Source organism: Cherax quadricarinatus, chromosome 96 (assembly GCF_038502225.1).
Source record: "Cherax quadricarinatus isolate ZL_2023a chromosome 96, ASM3850222v1, whole genome shotgun sequence".
Taxonomy (NCBI): domain Eukaryota; kingdom Metazoa; phylum Arthropoda; class Malacostraca; order Decapoda; family Parastacidae; genus Cherax; species Cherax quadricarinatus.
Window position 1 is genome coordinate 6592138 of NC_091387.1, and position 21242 is coordinate 6613379.

The 21242-nt window shown below is 48.1% G+C and overlaps 1 protein-coding gene across 1 annotated transcript; it reads right to left on the reverse strand.

Moving 5' to 3' along the window:
* Window positions 1-343: 343 nt before the first annotated feature.
* TrissinR (Trissin receptor) lies at window positions 344-20618 on the reverse strand. Its single transcript, XM_053795675.2, has 4 exons — window positions 20479-20618; window positions 17608-17767; window positions 6280-6345; window positions 344-1267 (listed from the first exon to the last, which is right to left on the reverse strand). Exons 1-4 carry the CDS (start codon window positions 20598-20600, stop codon window positions 344-346), a joined length of 1272 nt encoding a protein of 423 aa, XP_053651650.2. The 5' UTR covers window positions 20601-20618.
* Window positions 20619-21242: the final 624 nt, after the last annotated feature.

The window sequence follows — 21242 nt, forward strand, 5'->3', positions numbered from 1 at the left end:
TAAGTCTAGCCACAACAGTACGTGGGACTCACACTAAGTGAGTGACCACCTTGTCTCTGGCAGTAAGTCTAGCCACAACAGTACGTGGGACTCACACTAAGTGAGTGACCACCTTGTCTCTGGCAGTAAGTCTAGCCACAACAGTACGTGGCACTCACACTAAGTGAGTGACCACCTTGTCTCTGGCAGTAAGTCTAGCCACAACAGTACGTGGGACTCACACTAAGTGAGTGACCACCTTGTCTCTGGCAGTAAGTCTAGCCACAACAGTACGTGGCACTCACACTAAGTGAGTGACCACCTTGTCTCTGGCAGTAAGTCTAGCCACAACAGTACGTGGGACTCACACTAAGTGAGTGACCACCTTGTCTCTGGCAGTAAGTCTAGCCACAACAGTGGGTCTATGGGACCTTGACAGCCGCGTCTGCCACAAGCGACAAGTCAACAGATCACAGGAGGAGGTGCGGAACTTACGACTCATGAAAGTATACAGAATGGGATTAACAGCAGAATTAGCATACATGAGGAGGAATGTAACTGGAGTGAGGATATAGGAGGCGTGAGAGTTGTGGTTATAATTGCTCCAGTAATACTGGAGCATTTTGCGTGTGTGGAAGGGCAGGGAACACGCAGCAAAACTTACTACGACAACTACCAGCATGTTTATGACCTTGCGACGCGCCCTTAGGACTAAGGGAGAAGGGTGGAGGTGTAGGGTACGTCTGGGTATTCTCTGAGAGGCGCCCCTCCTGCTTCTACCCGCACCATCTACCCGCATGTTGGATAGCGGGGTTAGAGGGATGACATCCGGTGCTGGCTGGTGGATGCGCGACCCTTCATCTCTCACCGAAGCGATGGAGACGTACGTTGACATGATGGACTTGACGGAGCCTCGAGTGACATGAATCTTCTTTTCTCTGCCTTGGTTTATCACAGGGCTGCCTCCACCTCCCCCCTCCACTCCAGCACCTGCCACTCCCCCGCTACTGGAGGTGGAGCTGACGGAGGCTGTGTGCTGCGTCTTGAAGGCCCCGTACTCCACAGCCGCTGTCACCTCTGCGGCGTGAGGTGATGTGGCAGCCGCCAGAAGACGCCCAGAGCGCCACAGAGTGTGAGCGATGCGGGCGTAGAGCAGTGACAGCAGAACCAGGGGCAGGAGGTACAGTAAAGTCAGACTGGCCACGTCCCAAATGCGGGTATCGAACTGGTCCCTCCGTAGCAGACACATAGCTTCTGTACGCCCTCCTTCCACTGGGTATTCCTGCACCTGCAACACACCACAATGTACTGACGACAGAACATTATGTGCTCTCTGATAACGAGTCAGTCTTTACGCTAGAAGACGGTGGATCAAGCCTGCAACACTACCAGTGTTCTGTGACACACACATGGACGGTGGATCAAGCCTGCAACACTACCAGTGTTCTGTGACACACACATGGACGGTGTATCAAGCCTGAAACACTATCAGTGTTGTACAACACACTCATGGACGGTGTATCAAGCCTGCAACACTATCAGTGTTGTACAACACACTCATGGACGGTGTATCAAGCCTGCAACACTACCAGTGTTGTACAACACACTCATGGACGGTGTATCAAGCCTGCAACACTACCAGTGTTGTACAACACACTCATGGACGGTGTATCAAGCCTGCAACACTACCAGTGTTGTACAACACACTCATGGACGGTGTATCAAGCCTGCAACACTACCAGTGTTGTACAACACACTCATGGACGGTGTATCAAGCCTGCAACACTACCAGTGTTGTACAACACACTCATGGACGGTGTGACTTAAGAAATCGTAATGACACGATTGCAAATAAACCATACCCCCGGCCGGGATTGAACCCGCGGTCATAGAGTCTCAAAACTCCAGCCCGTCGCGCTAGCCACTAGACCAGCTAGCCACAATAAGATTCATCCAACTAGGTATATTTCTACACCATAGGAAAGTTAGCACAGGCACCTCTGTGACCACAAATGCAAGTTTTTACAGACGAATCTCCAGCTAGCGTGGCCGTGACGAACTCTAGCTCAAGTCCCTTCACTGCCGTCAACAGTCATGTTGACGGAAGTGAAGGGACTTGAGCTAGAGTTCGTCACGGCCACGCTAGCTGGAGATTCGTCTGTAAAAACTTGCATTTGTGGTCACAGAGGTGCCTGTGCTAACTTTCCTATGGTGTAGAAATATACCTAGTTGGATGAATCTTATTGTGGCTAGCTGGTCTAGTGGCTAGCGCGACGGGCTGGAGTTTTGAGACTCTATGACCGCGGGTTCAATCCCGGCCGGGGGTATGGTTTATGGACGGTGTATCAAGCCTGCAACACTACCAGTGGTGTGTGACACACACGTGGACGGTGTATCAAGCCTGCAACACTACCAGTGTTGTGTGATACACACATGGACAGTGTATCAAGCCTGCAACACCACCAGTGTTGTGTGACACACACACACATGGACAGTGTATCAAGCCTGCAACACTACCAGTGTTGCGTGACACACACATGGACGGTGTATCAAGCCTGCAACACTACCAGTGTTGTGTGACACACTCATGGACGGTGTATCAAGCCTGCAACACTACCAGTGTTGTGTGACACACACGTGGACGGTGTATCAAGCCTGCAACACTACCAGTGTTGTGTGATACACTCATGAACGGTGTATCAAGCCTGCAACACTACCAGTGTTGTGTGATACACTCATGAATGGTGTATCAAGCCTGCAACACTACCAGTGTTGTGTGATACACACACATGGACAGTGTATCAAGCCTGCAACACTACCAGTGTTGCGTGACACACACATGGACGGTGTATCAAGCCTGCAACACCACCAGTGTTGTGTGACACACACACATGGACAGTGTATCAAGCCTGCAACACTACCAGTGTTGCGTGACACACACATGGACGGTGTATCAAGCCTGCAACACTACCAGTGTTGTGTGACGCACACATGGACGGTGTATCAAGACTGCAACACTACCAGTGTTGTGTGACACACACATGGACAGTGTATCAAGCCTGCAACACTAAAAGTGTTGTGTGACACACACAGACGGTGTATCAAGCCTGCAACACTACCAATGTTGCGTAACACACACAGACAGTGTATCAAGCCTGCAACACTACCAATGTTGTGTAACACACACAGACGGTGTATCAAGCCTGAAACACTACCAGTGTTGTGTAACACACACACAGGCAGTGTACAAAGTATGCAACACTGACCAGTGTTGTGCAACACTGACCAGCGTTGTGCAACACTCCCAGACAGTGCATCAAGCCTGCAACACTACCAGTGTTTTGCAACACACACCCAGTGTACCAAGCCTGCAACACTACCAGTGTTGTGCAACACACCCAGACAGTGTACCAAGCCTGCAACACTACCAGTGTTGTGCAACACACACCCAGACAGTGTACCAAGCCTGCAACACTACCAGTGTTGTGCAACACCCAGACAGTGTACCAAGCCTGCAACACTACCAGTGTCGTGCAACACACACCCAGACAGTGTACCAAGCCTGCAACACTACCAGTGTCGTGCAACACACACCCAGACAGTGTACCAAGCCTGCAACACTACCAGTGTCGTGCAACACACACCCAGACAGTGTACCAAGCCTGCAACACTACCAGTGTCGTGCAACACACACCCAGACAGTGTACCAAGCCTGCAACACTACCAGTGTCGTGCAACACACACCCAGACAGTGTACCAAGCCTGCAACACTACCAGTGTCGTGCAACACACACCCAGACAGTGTATCAAGCCTGCAACACTACCAGTGTTGTGCAACACCCAGACAGTGTACCAAGCCTGCAACACTACCAGTGTCGTGCAACACACACCCAGACAGTGTACCAAGCCTGCAACACTACCAGTGTTGTGCAACACCCAGACAGTGTACCAAGCCTGCAACACTACCAGTGTCGTGCAACACCCAGACAGTGTACCAAGCCTGCAACACTACCAGTGTTGTGCAACACCCAGACAGTGTACCAAGCCTGCAACACTACCAGTGTCGTGCAACACACACCCAGACAGTGTACCAAGCCTGCAACACTACCAGTGTCGTGCAACACACACCCAGACAGTGTACCAAGCCTGCAACACTACCAGTGTTGTGCAACACACACCCAGACAGTGTACCAAGCCTGCAACACTACCAGTGTTGTGCAACACACACCCAGACAGTGTACCAAGCCTGCAACACTACCAGTGTTGTGCAACACTACCAGTGTTGTGCGACACACACCCAGACAGTGTACCAAGCCTGCAACACTACCAGTGTTGTGCAACACCCAGACAGTGTACCAAGCCTGCAACACTACCAGTGTTGTGCAACACACACCCAGACAGTGTATCAAGCCTGCAACACTACCAGTGTCGTGCAACACACACCCAGACAGTGTACCAAGCCTGCAACACTACCAGTGTCGTGCAACACCCAGACAGTGTACCAAGCCTGCAACACTACCAGTGTTGTGCAACACCCAGACAGTGTACCAAGCCTGCAACATTACCAGTGTCGTGCAACACACACCCAGACAGTGTACCAAGCCTGCAACACTACCAGTGTCGTGCAACACACACCCAGACAGTGTACCAAGCCTGCAACACTACCAGTGTTGTGCAACACACACCCAGACAGTGTACCATGCCTGCAACACTACCAGTGTCGTGCAACACACACCCAGTGTACCAAGCCTGCAACACTACCAGTGTTGTGCAACACCCAGACAGTGTACCAAGCCTGCAACACTACCAGTGTTGTGCAACACACACCCAGTGTACCAAGCCTGCAACACTACCAGTGTTGTGCAACACACACCCAGACAGTGTACCAAGCCTGTAACACTACCAGTGTTGTGCAACACCCAGACAGTGTACCAAGCCTGCAACACTACCAGTGTTGTGCAACACACACCCAGTGTACCAAGCCTGCAACACCCAGACAGTGTACCAAGCCTGCAACACTACCAGTGTTGTGCAACACCCAGACAGTGTACCAAGCCTGCAACACTACCAGTGTTGTGCAACACACACCCAGTGTACCAAGCCTGCAACACTACCAGTGTTGTGCAACACCCAGACAGTGTACCAAGCCTGCAACACTACCAGTGTTGTGCAACACACACCCAGACAGTGTACCAAGCCTGCAACACTACCAGTGTCGTGCAACACACACCCAGTGTACCAAGCCTGCAACACTACCAGTGTCGTGCAACACACACCCAGTGTACCAAGCCTGCAACACTACCAGTGTCGTGCAACACACACCCAGTGTACCAAGCCTGCAACACTACCAGTGTTGTGCAACACACACCCAGTGTACCAAGCCTGCAACACTATCAGTGTTGTGCAACACACGCCCAGTGTACCAAGCCTGCAACACTACCAGTGTTGTGCAACACACACCCAGACAGTGTACCAAGCCTGCAACACTACCAGTGTCGTGCAACACACACCCAGTGTACCAAGCCTGCAACACTACCAGTGTCGTGCAACACACACCCAGTGTACCAAGCCTGCAACACTACCAGTGTTGTGCAACACCCAGACAGTGTACCAAGCCTGCAACACTACCAGTGTTGTGCAACACACACCCAGACAGTGTACCAAGCCTGCAACACTACCAGTGTTGTGCAACACACACCCAGACAGTGTACCAAGCCTGCAACACTACCAGTGTCGTGCAACACACACCCAGTGTACCAATCCTGCAACACTACCAGTGTCGTGCAACACACACCCAGTGTACCAATCCTGCAACACTACCAGTGTCGTGCAACACACACCCAGTGTACCAAGCCTGCAACACTACCAGTGTCGTGCAACACACACCCAGTGTACCAAGCCTGCAACACTACCAGTGTCGTGCAACACAGGAGGATACAGGATAAATAATTAACTGACCACCTCCAATCTGCCGGAAATATTGCAAGATGACGTGACTGTTGAGCAATGTGCAACACCGTCAACATTATGAAAAGTATAACGTATGTGCAAGACTTAAGTTCCTTTCTTGCTGTAAAGTATCGCCTACTTAGTAGGTTTCTTCAGTCGAGATTTAATTTACAGGTGATCAGTCCCCGAGCCTTGATAGATGGTCAGTCCCTTAAGTTTGATTAAGGGACAACTTCCCATGGTCTATCAAGGTAAGGTAACCCAAAAATAAGAAAAACACATTTACCATCTTTCTTACAATGGGTGTCTTGCCAGAAGTGTTGAAAATACGTATAACTGGGAAGGACTTACTGTGAAATAGAGAAGCCTGGGGCAGGAGTACAGAGCCGAGAATACCCATACTAGCACCATCGTAACCTGGAACGCAAGATAACATATGATAACAGAAGATTTTATTAGGATTTTTAGCCCTAGAGGGTTAGCCACCCAGGATAACCCAGGGTAGGGAGTGTTAGTCACCCAGGATAACCCAGGGTAGGGAGTGTTAGCCACCCAGGATAACCCAGGGTAGGGAGTGTTAGTCACCCAGGATAACCCAGGGTAGGGAGTGTTAGCCACCCAGGATAACCCAGGGTAGGGAGGGTTAGCCACCCAGGATAACCCAGGGTAGGGTGTGTTAGCCACCCAGGATAACCCAGGGTAGGGAGTGTTAGCCACCCAGAATAACCCAGGGTAGGGAGTGTTAGCCACCCAGGATAACCCAGGGAAGGGAGTGTTAGTCACCCAGGGTAACCCAGGGTAGGGAGTGTTAGCCACCCAGAATAACCCAGGGTAGGGAGTGTTAGCCACCCAGGATAACCCAGGGTAGGGAGTGTTAGCCACCCAGGATAACCCAGGGTAGGGAGTGTTAGTCACCCAGGATAACCCAGGGTAGGGAGTGTTAGCCACCCAGGATAACCCAGGGTAGGGAGTGTTAGCCACCCAGGATAACCCAGGGTAGGGAGTGTTAGCCACCCAGGATAACCCAGAGTAGGGAGTGTTAGCCACCCAGGATAACCCAGGGTAGGGAGTGTTAGTCACCCAGGATAACCCAGGGTAGGGAGTGTTAGCCACCCAGGATAACCCAGGGTAGGGAGTGTTAGCCACCCAGGATAACCCAGGGTAGGGAGTGTTAGCGACCCAGGATAACCCAGGGTAGGGAGTGTTAGCCACCCAGGATAACCCAGGGTAGGGAGTGTTAGTCACCCAGGATAACCCAGGGTAGGGAGTGTTAGCCACCCAGGATAACCCAGGGTAGGGAGTGTTAGCCACCCAGGATAACCCACGGTAGGGAGTGTTAGCCACCCAGGATAACCCAGGGTAGGGAGTGTTAGCCACCCAGAATAACCCAGGGTAGGGAGTGTTAGCCACCCAGGATAACCCAGGGTGGGGAGTGTTAGCCACCCAGGATAACCCAGGGTAGGGAGTGTTAGCCACCCAGGATAACCCAGGGTAGGGAGTGTTAGCCACCCAGGATAACCCAGGGTAGGGAGTGTTAGCCACCCAGGATAACCCAGGGTTGGGAGTGTTAGCCACCCAGGATAACCCAGGGTAGGGAGTGTTAGCCACCCAGGATAACCCAGGGTAGGGAGTGTTAGCTACCCAGGATAACCCAGGGTAGGGAGTGTTAGCCACCCAGGATAACCCAGGGTAGGGAGTGTTAGCCACCCAGGATAACCCAGGGTAGGGAGTGTTAGTCACCCAGGATAACCCAGGGTAGGGAGTGTTAGCCACCCAGGATATCCCAGGGTAGGGAGTGTTAGCCACCCAGGATAACCCAGGGTAGGGAGTGTTAGCTACCCAGGATAACCCAGGGTAGGGAGTGTTAGCCACCCAGGATAACCCAGGGTAGGGAGTGTTAGCCACCCAGGATAACCAAGGGTAGGGAGTGTTAGCCACCCAGAATAACCCAGGGTAGGGAGTGTTAGCCACCCAGAATAACCCAGGGTAGGGAGTGTTAGCCACCCAGGATAACCCAGGGTAGGGAGTGTTAGCCACCCAGGATAACCCAGGGTAGGGAGTGTTAGCCACCCAGGATAACCCAGGGTAGGGAGTGTTAGCCACCCAGGATAACCCAGGGTAGGGAGTGTTAGCCACCCAGGATAACCCAGGGTAGGGAGTGTTAGTCACCCAGGATAACCCAGGGTAGGGAGTGTTAGTCACCCAGGATAACCCAGGGTAGGGAGTGTTAGCCACCCAGGATAACCCAGGGTAGGGAGTGTTAGCCACCCAGGATAACCCAGGGTAGGGAGTGTTAGTCACCCAGGATAACCCAGGGCAGGGAGTGCTAGTCACCCAGGATAACCCAGGGCAGGGAGTGTTAGTCACCCAGGATAACCCAGGGCAGGGAGTGTTAGCCACCCAGGATAACCCAGGGCAGGGAGTGTTAGCCACCCAGGATAACCCAGGGCAGGGAGTGTTAGCCACCCAGGATAACCCAGGGCAGGGAGTGTTAGCCACCCAGGATAACCCAGGGTAGGGAGTGTTAGCCACCCAGGATAACCCAGGGCAGGGAGTGTTAGCCACCCAGGATAACCCAGGGTAGGGAGTGTTAGCCACCCAGGATAACCCAGGGTAGGGAGTGTTAGCCACCCAGGATAACCCAGGGTAGGGAGTGTTAGCCATCCAGGATAACCCAGGGTAGGGAGTGTTAGCCACCCAGGATAACCCAGGGTAGGGAGTGTTAGCCAGGATGCGACGCACACCAGTCCACTAACACACAGGTATATATATATATATATATAATATACATATATATATGTATAATATACATATATATATTTATAATATATATATATATATATATATATATATGTCGTGCCGAATATGTAAAACTGGTCAATTAGCAAGAACTCATTTAAAATTAAGTCCTTTCTAAAATTTTCTCTTATACGTTTAAAGATATATTTTTTTCATTAATGTTAATGTTAAAATTTATAATTTTGCACCAAAAGAATCTTAGAAAACTTACCTAACCTTATTATAACAAGAACAATTTATTTTAGCCTAACCCAACTAAATATATTTTAGATTTGTTTACAGTAATTTAATACTAAACAAACACAGTGAAATATATTTTTTTCGTTAGGTTCAGAATGATTTTGGCGAAATTATTGCATACACAAATTTTCACTTGACCTATATGGCAAGATGAACGTTGCTATTTAAGCCAAGATCGCAAGTTCTGCCTATTCGGCACCACACACACACACACACACATATATATATATATATATATATATATATATATATATATATATATATATATATATATATATATATATATATCACAGGAAACAATAGAGAGATTAAATCGTGATTCCATTGTTGAGTCTCCGGGGTACATATGGCTTGTGTGTACTCACCGATTTCTGTTTACGTGGTCGAGGTTTAGTTCCTGGCCCCGCCTTGTAGACTACTGTTATCGATAACATTGATTTCTGGCTTGTTAAACATTATCATATCTACTCTTGAAGCTGCGTCTCGAGTTTGCCTACACCACTACCTCATCCAAGTCATTCCACTTGTCAACCCGCTTGAGGCTAAAGATACTCTTCTTAACATTCCTATGGCTCATCCTGGTCCCTTGATCCTGGTCCCTTGATCCTGGTCCCTTGATCCTGGTCCCTTGATCCTGGTCCCTTGATTCTGGTCCCTTGATCCTGGTCCCTTGATCCTGGTCCCTTGATCCTGGTCCCTTGATCCTGGTCCCTTGATTCTGGTCCCTTGATCCTGGTCCCTTGATCCTGGTACCTTGATCCTGGTCCCTTGATCCTGGTCCCTTGATCCTGGTCCCTTGATCCTGATCCCTTGATCCTGGTCCCTTGATCCTGGTCCCTTGATCCTGGTCCCTTGATCCTGGTCCCTTGATCCTGATCCCTTGATCCTGGTCCCTTGATCCTGGTCCCTTGATCCTGATCCCTTGATCCTGGTCCCTTAATCCTGGTCCCTTGATCCTGGTCCCTTGATCCTGGTCCCTTGATCCTGGTCCCTTGATCCTGGTCCCTTGATCCTGGTCCCTTGATCCTGGTCCCTTGATCCTGGTCCCTTGATCCTGATACCTTGATTCTGGTCCCTTGATCCTGGTCCCTTGATCCTGGTCCCTTGATCCTGGTCCCTTGATCCTGATCCCTTGATTCTGGTCCCTTGATCCTGGTCCCTTGATCCTGGTCCCTTGATCCTGGTCCCTTGATCCTGATCCCTTCATCCTGGTCCTGTTAATTCAGTGTGTCCCTATCTGCCTTTAAAAATTTCTCTGACGATTTTTTACGTTCTAATCAAGTCTCCCCTTGTTCCTCCCTGCTCCAGGGTCGTTAGGTCGTGTGTGTGTGGGGGGGGGGGTGAGTGTGTACACACCTAATTCACTTAACTGTGGTTTCAGGAGTCGGGTCATAGCTCCTGTCCCCGCCTCTTCACTAGTCGCTGCTAGGTCACTCTTCCTGCTCCATGAGCTTTATCATACCTCTTCTTAAAGCTATGTATGGATCCTGCCTCTGCAACATCACTCTCCAGATTGTTCCACTTTCTGACTACTCTGTGACAGAAGAAATACTTCCTAACATCCCTGTGACTCATCTGAGTCTTCAACTTCCAGTTGTGACCCCTTGTTGCTGTGTCCCCTTGTTGTTGTGTCCCCTTGTTGCTGTGTCCCCTTGTTGCTGTGTCCCCTTGTTGCTGTGTCCCCTTGTTGCTGTGTCCCCTTGTTGTTGTGTCCCCTTGTTGTTGTGTCCCCTTGTTGCTGTGTCCCCTTGCTGTTGTGTCCCCTTGTTGCTGTGTCCCCTTGTTGCTGTGTCCCCTTGTTGTTGTGTCCCCTTGTTGCTGTGTCCCCTTGTTACTGTGGCCCCTTGCTGTTGTGTCCCCTTGTTACTGTGGCCCCTTGCTGTTGTGTCCCCTTGTTGCTGTGTCTCCTTGTTGGTGTGACCCCTTGTTGCTGTGACCCCTTGTTGCTGTGTCCCCTTGTTGCTGTGTCTCCTTGTTGCTGTGACCCCTTGTTGCTGTGACCCCTTGTTGCTGTGTCCCCTTGTTGCTGTGTCTCCTTGTTGCTGTGTCCCCTTGTTGTTGTGTCCTCTTGTTGCTGTGTCCCCTTGTTGCTGTGTCTCCTTGTTGTTGTGACCCCTTGTTGCTGTGTCCCCTTGTTGCTGTGTCTCCTTGTTGTTGTGACCCCTTGTTGCTGTGACCCCTTGTTGCTGTGTCTCCTTGTTGTTGTGACCCCTTGTTGCTGTGTCCCCATGTTGCTGTGTCCCCTTGTTGCTGTGTCTCCTTGTTGTTGTGACCCCTTGTTGCTGTGTCCCCCTGTTGCTGTGTCTCCTTGTTGTTGTGTCCCCTTGTTGCTGTGTCTCCTTGTTGCTGTGTCCCCTTGTTGCTGTGTCCCTTGTTGCTGTGTCCCCTTGTTGCTGTGTCCCCTTGTTACTGTGGCCCCTTGCTGTTGTGTCCCATTGTTACTGTGGCCCCTTGCTGTTGTGTCCCCTTGTTGCTGTGTCTCCTTGTTGGTGTGACCCCTTGTTGCTGTGACCCCTTGTTGCTGTGTCCCCTTGTTGCTGTGTCTCCTTGTTGCTGTGACCCCTTGTTGCTGTGACCCCTTGTTGCTGTGTCCCCTTGTTGCTGTGTCTCCTTGTTGCTGTGTCCCCTTGTTGTTGTGTCCTCTTGTTGCTGTGTCCCCTTGTTGCTGTGTCTCCTTGTTGTTGTGACCCCTTGTTGCTGTGTCCCCTTGTTGCTGTGTCTCCTTGTTGTTGTGACCCCTTGTTGCTGTGTCCCCTTGTTGCTGTGACCCCTTGTTGCTGTGTCTCCTTGTTGTTGTGACCCCTTGTTGCTGTGTCCCCATGTTGCTGTGTCCCCTTGTTGCTGTGTCTCCTTGTTGTTGTGACCCCTTGTTGCTGTGTCCCCCTGTTGCTGTGTCTCCTTGTTGTTGTGTTCCCTTGTTGCTGTGTCCCCTTGTTGCTGTGTCCCCTTGTTACTGTGTCCCCTTGTTGCAGTGTCCAGTTATTGCTGTGTCCCCTTGTTACTGTGTCCCCTTGCTGTTGTGTCCCCTTGTTGCTGTGTCTCCGTGTTGCTGTGTCCCCTTGTTGCTGTGTCCCCTTGTTGCTGTGTCTCGTTGTTGCTGTGTCCCCTTGTTGTTGTGTCCCTTTGTTGCTGTGTCCCCTTGTTGTTGTGTCCCCTTGTTGCTGTGTCCCCTTGTTGCTATGTCCCCTTGTTACTGTGTCCCCTTGTTGTTGTGTCCCCTAGTTGCTGTGTCCCCTTGTTGCTGTGTCCCCTTGTGCTGTGTCCCCTTGTTGTTGTGTCCCTTTGTTGCTGTGTCCCCTTGTTGTTGTGTCCCCTTGTTGCTGTGACCCCTTGTTGCTGTGTCTCCTTGTTGCTGTGTCCCCTCGTTGCTGTGTCCCCTTGTTGCTGTGTCCCCTTGTTACTGTGTCCCCTTGTTGCAGTGTCCAGTTATTGCTGTGTCCCCTTGTTGCTATGTCCCCTTGTTACTGTGTACCCTTGCTGTTGTGTCCCCTTGTTGCTGTGTCTCCTTGTTGCTGTGTCCCCTTGTTGCTGTGTCCCTTGTTGCTGTGTCCCCTTGTTGCTGTGTCCCCTTGTTGCTGTATCCCCTTGTTACTGTGTCCCTTTGTTGCAGTGTCCAGTTATTGCTGTGTCCCCTTGTTACTGTGTCCCCTTGCTGTTGTGTCCCCTTGTTGCTGTGTCTCCTTGTTGCTGTGTCCCCTTGTTGTTGTGTCCCCTTGTTGCTGTGTCTCTTTGTTGCTGTGTCCCCTTGTTGCTGTGTCCCCTTGTTGCTGTGTCCCTTGTTGCTGTGTCCCCTTGTTGCTGTGTCCCCTTGTTACTGTGTCCCCTTGTTACTGTGTCCCCTTGTTGCTGTGTCACCTTGTTGTTGTGTCCCCTTGTTGCTGTGTCTCCTTGTTGCTGTGACCTCTTGTTGCTGTGTCCCATTGTTGCTGTGTCCAGTTATTGCTGTGTCCCCTTGTTGCTGCGTCCCCTTGTTGCTGTGTCCCCTTGTTGTTGCGTCCCTTGTTGTTGCGTCCCCTTGTTGCTGTGTCCCCTTGCTGTTGTGTTCCTTTGTTACTGTGTCCCCTTGCTGTTGTGTCCCCTTGTTGCTGTGTCCCCTTGTTGTTGTGTCCCTTTGTTGCTGTGTCCCCTTGTTGCTGTGTCCCCTTGTTGCTGTGTCCCCTTGTTGCTATGTCCCCTTGTTGCTGTGTCCCCTTGTTGCTGTGTCCCATTGATGCTGTGTCCCATCTCTGGAACATGCTGTTCCTGTCCACCATGTCGATTCCTCTCAGTATTTTACAGGTCGTTATCATATCCCTCCTGTCCTCAAGTGTCGTCAGGTTGATTTCCCTTAACCTCTCCTCGTAGGACAATCCCCTTAACTCCGGGACTAGTCTTGTTGCAAACCTTTGCACTTTCTCTAATTTCTTGACTTCTAGAATAATGCACAGTAGTATACTACCATAATAAATAGTAATATACCACTATGATAGTCATTTCTGCCTGTTGGCTTCCTAGATATTGCCGTACCCACTCCTCAAGCTGTGCTAAGAATTTCCAGTCGACATTGTGGGTTAGGTGGAAAACCCATTCACATTAATCGCTTCTTTTTATATAACAATTACAAATAATATTATTAATAAAACTAAAATAATAATAATAATAATAATAATAATAATAATAATAATAATAATAATAATAATAATAATAATAATAACTGAGTAAGTGTGGGTGTCACATTTACGAAATGAGAGCTCATTAAGGAGACTTGTGGGAAATTCTACCTTGTGAAGTCTGGTAATATATTTATGTGGTGAAAAGGTACACACACACACACACACACACACACACCCACACACACACACACACACACACACACACACACACACACACACACACACACACACACAAAATACTGAGAGGAATTGACAAGGTGGACAAAGACAGGATGTTCCAGAGATTGGACACAGTAACAAGGGGACACAGTTGGAAGCTGAAGACACAAATGAATCACAGGGATGTTAGGAAGTATTTCTTCAGCCACAGAGTAGCCAGTAAGTGGAATAGTTTGGGAAGCGATGTAGTGGAGGCAGGATCCATACATAGCTTTAAGCAGAGGTATGATAAAGCTCACGGCTCAGGGAGAGTGACCTAGTAGCGATCAGTGAAGAGGCGGGGCCAGGAGCTCGGACTCGACCCCCGCAACCTCAACTAGGTGAGTACAACTAGGTGAGTACACACACACACACACACACACACACACACACACATACACACACACACAGGGTGCAGAGACACTGTGTGTGCCACTAACAACAATCTTCAACACATCCCTTGAAACTGGACAACTACCTGAGGTATGGAAGATGGCAAATGTAGTTCCCGTTTTTAAGAGACAGAAACGAGGCACTAAACTACAAACCTGTGTCTCTGACATGTATAGTATGTAAAGTCATGGAGAAGATTATCAGGAGGAGAGTGGTGGAGCACCTGGAACGGAACAAGATTAACAACAACCAGCACGGATTCATGGAAGGCAAATCCTGTGTTACAACTCTTCTGGAGTTTTATGACAAGGTAACAGAAGTAAGACATGAGAGAGAGGGCTGGGTTGATTGCATTTTCTTGGACTGCAGGAAGGCCTTCGACACAGTTCCTCACAAGAGATTGGTGCAGAAGCTAGAGGATCAGGTGCGTATAACAGGAAGGGCACTGCAATGGATCAGAAAATACCTGACAGTGGGCGCCTGTGACGAGCGGGGTCCCACAGGGGTCACTCCTAGGATCAGTGCTATTCTTGGTATATGTGAATGACATGATGGAAGGGATAGACTCAGAAGTGTCCTTGTTTGTAGATGATGTGAAGTTAATGAGAAGAATTAAATCAGATGAGGACCAGACAGGTCTACAAAGAGACCTGGACAGACTGGACACCTGGTCCAGCAACTGGCTTCTCGAATTCAACCCCGCCAAATGCAAAGTCATGAAGATTGGGGAGGGGCAAAGAAGACCGCAGACAGAGTATAGACTAGGTGGACAAAGACTGCAAACCTCACTCAGGGAGAAAGATCTTGGGGTGAGTATAACACCGAGCATGTCTCCGGAAGCACACATTAACTAGATAACCGCTGCAGCATACGGGCGCCTGGCAAACCTGAGAATAGCGTTCCGATACCTTAATAAGGAATCGTTCAAGACACTGTACACTGTGTACGTCAGGCCCATACTGGAGTATGCAGCACCTGTTTGGAACCCACACCTGGTCAAGCACGTCGAGAAATTAGAGAAAGTACAAAGGTTTGCAACAACGTTAGTTCCAGAGCTCAGGGGAATGTCCTACGATGAAAGGTTGAGGGAAATCGGACTGACGACACTGGAGGATAGGAGGGTCAAAGGAGACATGATAACGATATACAAAATACTGCGTGGAATAAATAAGGTGGACAGAGACAGGATGTTCCAGAGAGGGGACACAGGGACAAGGGGTCACAACTGGAAGTTGAAGACTCAGACGAGTCACAGGGACGTTAGGAAGTATTTCTTCAGTCATAAGAGTGGTCAAGAAGTGGAATAGTCTAACAAGTGATGTAGTGAAGGCAGGAACCATACATAGCTTTATGACGAGGTATGACAAAGCTCAAGAAGCAGAGAGAGGACCTAGTAGCGATCAGTGAAGAGGCGGGGCCAGGAGCTGAGTCTCGACCCCTGCAACCACAATTAGGTGAGTACAATTAAGTGAGTACACACACACAAACACATAGACATCCCGAGTTCAAACCTAATTACCCCCCATAACATGTTGAAGACAAAACCCAATATCCGTTTACCTTCTGAAGAGGACCCCAGGTGAGGACAGACACATACAGCGTCTCACAGTTTATGTGGACTATGTCTTTTGGGTTTACTTAAGCTCTTACAAGAGTTTCTTTCTCCTTATAGTTTAAACTACCAGAGATTTGTGCGTTTAAAGGTAAGCTTAATATAAGTGTGGTAAGTGTAGGTGTGGGAGCACTGCAGGTGTATGGGAATTACAGGTGTGTGGGTATAACAGGTGTGCTGGAATGGAAGATGGTGGTTAGTCAGTCAACTCTTGAGGGACTGACCACCTACCATCAAGACTGAGGGACTGACCACCTACCATCAAGACAGAGGAACTGACCACCTACCATCAAGACTGAGGGACTGACCACCTACCATCAAGACTGAGGGACTGACCACCTACCATCAAGACTGAGGGACTGACCACCTACCATCAAGACAGAGGGACAGACCACCTACCATCAAGACAGAGGGACAGACCACCTACCATCAAGACAGAGGGACAGACCACCTACCATCAAGACTGAGGAACTGACCACCTACCATCAAGACTGAGGGACTGACCACCTACCATCAAGACTGAGGGACTGACCACCTACCATCAAGACAGAGGGACAGACCACCTACCATCAAGACAGAGGGACAGACCACCTACCATCAAGACAGAGGGACAGACCACCTACCATCAAGACAGAGGGACTGACCACCTACCATCAAGACAGAGGAACTGACCACCTACCATCAAGACTGAGGGACTGACCACCTACCATCAAGACAGAGGGACAGACCACCTACCATCAAGACTGAGGGACTGACCACCTACCATCAAGACTGAGGGACTGACCACCTACCATCAAGACAGAGGGACAGACCACCTACCATCAAGACTGAGGGACTGACCACCTACCATCAAGACTGAGGGACTGACCACCTACCATCAAGACTGAGGGACTGACCACCTACCATCAAGACAGAGGGACAGACCACCTACCATCAAGACTGAGGGACTGACCACCTACCATCAAGACTGAGGGACTGACCACCTACCATCAAGACTGAGGGACTGACCACCTACCATCAAGACAGAGGGACAGACCACCTACCATCAAGACTGAGGGACTGACCACCTACCGTCAAGACAGAGGGACTGACCACCTACCATCAAGACTGAGGGTCTGACCACCTACCATCAAGACAGAGGGACTGACCACCTACCATCAAGACTGAGGGACTGACCACCTACCATCAAGACAGAGGGACTGACCACCTACCATCAAGACTGAGGGTCTGACCACCTACCATCAAGACAGAGGGACTGACCACCTACCATCAAGACTGAGGGACTGACCACCTACCATCAAGACTGAGGGACTGACCACCTACCATCAAGACAGAGGGACTGACCACCTACCATCAAGACTGAGGGACTGGCCACCTACCATCAAGACTGAGGGACTGACCACCTACCATCAAGACTGAGGGACTGACCACCTACCATCAACACAGAGGGACTGACCACCTACCATCAAGACTGAGGGACTGACCACCTACCATCAAGACAGAGGGACTGACCACCTACCATCAAGACTGAGGGACTGACCACCTACCATCAAGACAGAGGGACTGACCACCTACCATCAAGACAGAAGGACTGACCACCTACCATCAAGACAGAGCGACTGACCTAGAGAAGTGTGTCAGTATACTAGACATGTCAGCATAACAGGTGTGAGACACAGGTGTAGCACCAATAATGCACAGAGAGAGAGCGAGAGAGAGAGAGAGAGAGAGAGAGAGAGAGAGAGAGAGAGAGAGAGAGAGAGAGAGAGAGAGAGATATACTTACTATCATATTCCTGCGTGTAAGTAGCGTCTTGGCCTTGAGAGGTTCAACAATGGCCAGGTATCTTTCTCCACTGACCACCACCAGGATGATCACGGATGCTGTGTAACTCAGCTGGTTGACGAACTGGTACATCAAGCACAGGAACTCACCGAAGTACCAGCTGTAACACAACAATGACATCTTAATACTTCACAAATACCAGCTGGGAGGTGCGACAGACATCCTAAGAGATGTTTTGGTACCTGAGAAGCTCAGGAGTACCAACTGTAACACAAGAATGACATCTTAGAAGGCGATTCGAAACTACAATTTAGGATTAGAAATTACAATTTAGGATTAGAAACTACAATTTAGGATTAGAGACTACAATTTAGGATTAGAAACTACAATTTAGGATTAGAAACTACAATTTAGGATTAGAAACTACAATTCAGGATTAGAAATTACAATTCAGAATTAGAAACTACAACTCAGAATTAGAAACTACAATTTAGGATTAGAAACTACAATTCAGAATTAGAAACTACAATTTAGGATTAGAAACTACAATTTAGGATTAGAAACTACAATTCAGGATTAGAAACTACAATTCAGGATTAGAAACTACAATTCAGGATTAGAAACTACAATTCAGAATTAGAAACTACAATTCAGGATTAGAAACTACAATTTAGGATTAGAAACTACAATTCAGGATTAGAAACTACAATTTAGGATTAGAAACTACAATTCAGAATTAGAAACTACAATTCAGGATTAGAAACTACAATTTAGGATTAGAAACTACAATTCAGGATTAGAAACTACAATTTAGGATTAGAAACTACAATTCAGGATTAGAAACTACAATTCAGTGTTAGAAACTACAATTCAGGATTAGAAACTACAATTCAGGATTAGAAACTACAATTCAGGATTAGAAACTACAATTTAGGATTAGAAACTACAATTCAGGATTAGAAACTACAATTCAGTGTTAGAAACTACAATTCAGGATTAGAAACTACAATTCAGGATTAGAAACTACAATTGAGAATTAGAAACTATAATTGAGGATTGGAAACTATAAGTGAGGATTGGAAACTATAATTGAGAATTAGAAACTATAATTGAGGATTAGGAACTATGACTGAGGATTAGGAACTAAAATTGACAGTTGCAATTAAGGATTGGAAACTGTACTAAAAGAGTTGGAAACTGTTGTAAGAGGATTGGAAACGGATCTTGGACGATTGGAAACTGTTCTAAAAGTATAATAATGGTTCTAAGAGTATTAGAAATGCTCCTAAGGAGATTGGAAACTGTACTAATAGGATTAGAGACAGTTCTAAAAGGACTCTAAACTGTTGTAAAAGCATTGCAACGCTCTAAGAGGATTAGAAAAGCTCCTAAGAGGATTGGAAACTGTTCTAATAGGATTACAAACAGTTGTAAGAGGATTGGAACCAGTTGTAAGTGGATTGGAACCAGTTGTAAGACAATTGAAACCAGTTGTAAGTGGATTGGAACCAGTTGTAAGTGGACTGGAACCAGTTGTAAGAGGACTGGAACCAGTTGTAAGTGGACTGGAACCAGTTGTAAGACAATTGAAATCAGTTGTAAGTGGGTTGGAACCAGTTGTAAGAGGATTGGAACCAATTGTAAGTGGATTGGAACCAGTTATAAGAGGATTGGAACCAGTTGTAAAACAATTGGAACCAGTTGTAAGAGGATTGGAATCAGTTGTAAAACAATTGGAACCAGTTGTAAAAAGATTGGAACAGTTCTAAGAGGATTGGTACCAGTTCTAAGATGATTGGTACCAGTTCTAAGATGATTGGAACCAGTTCTAAGAGGATTGGAACCAGTTGTAAGACAATTGGAACTAGTTGTAAGACAATTAGAACCAGTTGTAAAAAGATTGCAACAGTTCTAAGAGGATTGGTAAAAGTTCTAAGAGGATTGGAACCAGTTGTAAGAGAACTGGAACCAGTTGTAAGAGGACTGGAACCAGTTCTAAGAGGATTGGAACCAGTTCTAAGAGGACTGGAACCAGTTCTAAGAGGACTGGAATCAGTTCTAAGTTGACTGGAACCAGTTCTAAGAGGACTGGAACCAGTTCTAAGAGAATTGGAACCAGTTCTAAGAGGACTGGAATCAGTTCTAAGTTGACTGGAACCAGTTCTAAGAGGACTGGAACCAGTTCTAAGAGGACTGGAACCGGTTCTAAGAGGGCTGGAACCAGTTCTAAGAGGACTGGAACCAGTTCTAAGAGGACTGGAACCAGTTCTAAGTTGACTGGAACCAGTTCTAAGAGGACTGGAACCAGTTCTAAGAGGACTGGAACCAGTTCTAAGTTGACTGGAACCAGTTCTAAGAGGACTGGAACCAGTTCTAAGAGGATTGGAACCAGTTCTAAGTTGACTGGAACCAGTTCTAAGAGGACTGGAACCAGTTCTAAGAGGACTGGAACCAGTTCTAAGAGGACTGGAACCAGTTCTAAGAGGACTGGAACCAGTTCTAAGAGGACTGGAACCAGTTCTAAGAGGACTGGAACCAGTTCTAAGAGGACTGGCACCAGTTCTAAGAGGACTGGAACCAGTTCTAAGAGGACTGGAACCAGTTCTAAGAGGACTGGAACCAGTTCTAAGAGGACTGGAACCAGTTCTAAGAGGACTGGAACCAGTTCTAAGAGGACTGGAACCAGTTCTAAGAGGACTGGAACCAGTTCTAAGAGGACTGGCACCAGTTCTAAGAGGACTGGAACCAGTTCTAAGAGGACTGGAACCAGTTCTAAGAGGACTGGAACCAGTTCTAAGAGGACTGGAACCAGTTTTAAGAGGACTGGAACCAGTTTTAAGAGATTAGAACCAGCTGTAAATGGGTACTCACTCCTTAATAACATACAAAGCGAAGTTTTGGTAGATACAGAAGACAGCAACACAGAGATCTGCAACTGCCAGGTTCGTCAGGAAGAAGTTGGTGTGGCTCCTCATTCTTCGATGTAACACCATCACTAACACCACCAGCAGGTTACCTGAGGGAGGGGGAGAGGTGTTAGCATCACCACTGTCACTATCAGCATCACTAACACCACCAGCAGGTTACCTGAGGGAGGGGGAGAGGTGTTAGCACCCCTACTATCACTATCAGCGTCACTAACACCACCAGCAGGTTACCTGAGGGAGGGGGAGAGGTGTTAGCACCACCACTGTCACTATCAGCATCACTAACACCACCAACTGTAGAGTTAGTAAGAAAATATATTATATATATATATATATATATATATATATATATATATATATATATATATATATATATATATATATGCAAAACAACCACTCTGAAAGAATAGAGAAATTCCAAGCGCTTTCGTGACTACTCACATTATCAAGGAACTATGAAAGTGAAGCATCCAAGGAAGCTATATAAGGGGTCGGCCAGCACCTCACTATCAGATCCCACAACGGTTAAACACGTGACGCGCGGCGAGCCAACTTGGATAGGTCCTTTGCAAAACTCACCCCCAAGCTATTTATTTGTCCAGTGTATTATTAAATTCTTCCCAAATTCTATTAATTATAAATGGATCTAATTTATATAAACCAAAGGAAATATTCATATTATTGTCAAAACTGCTTTTTATGAGACAA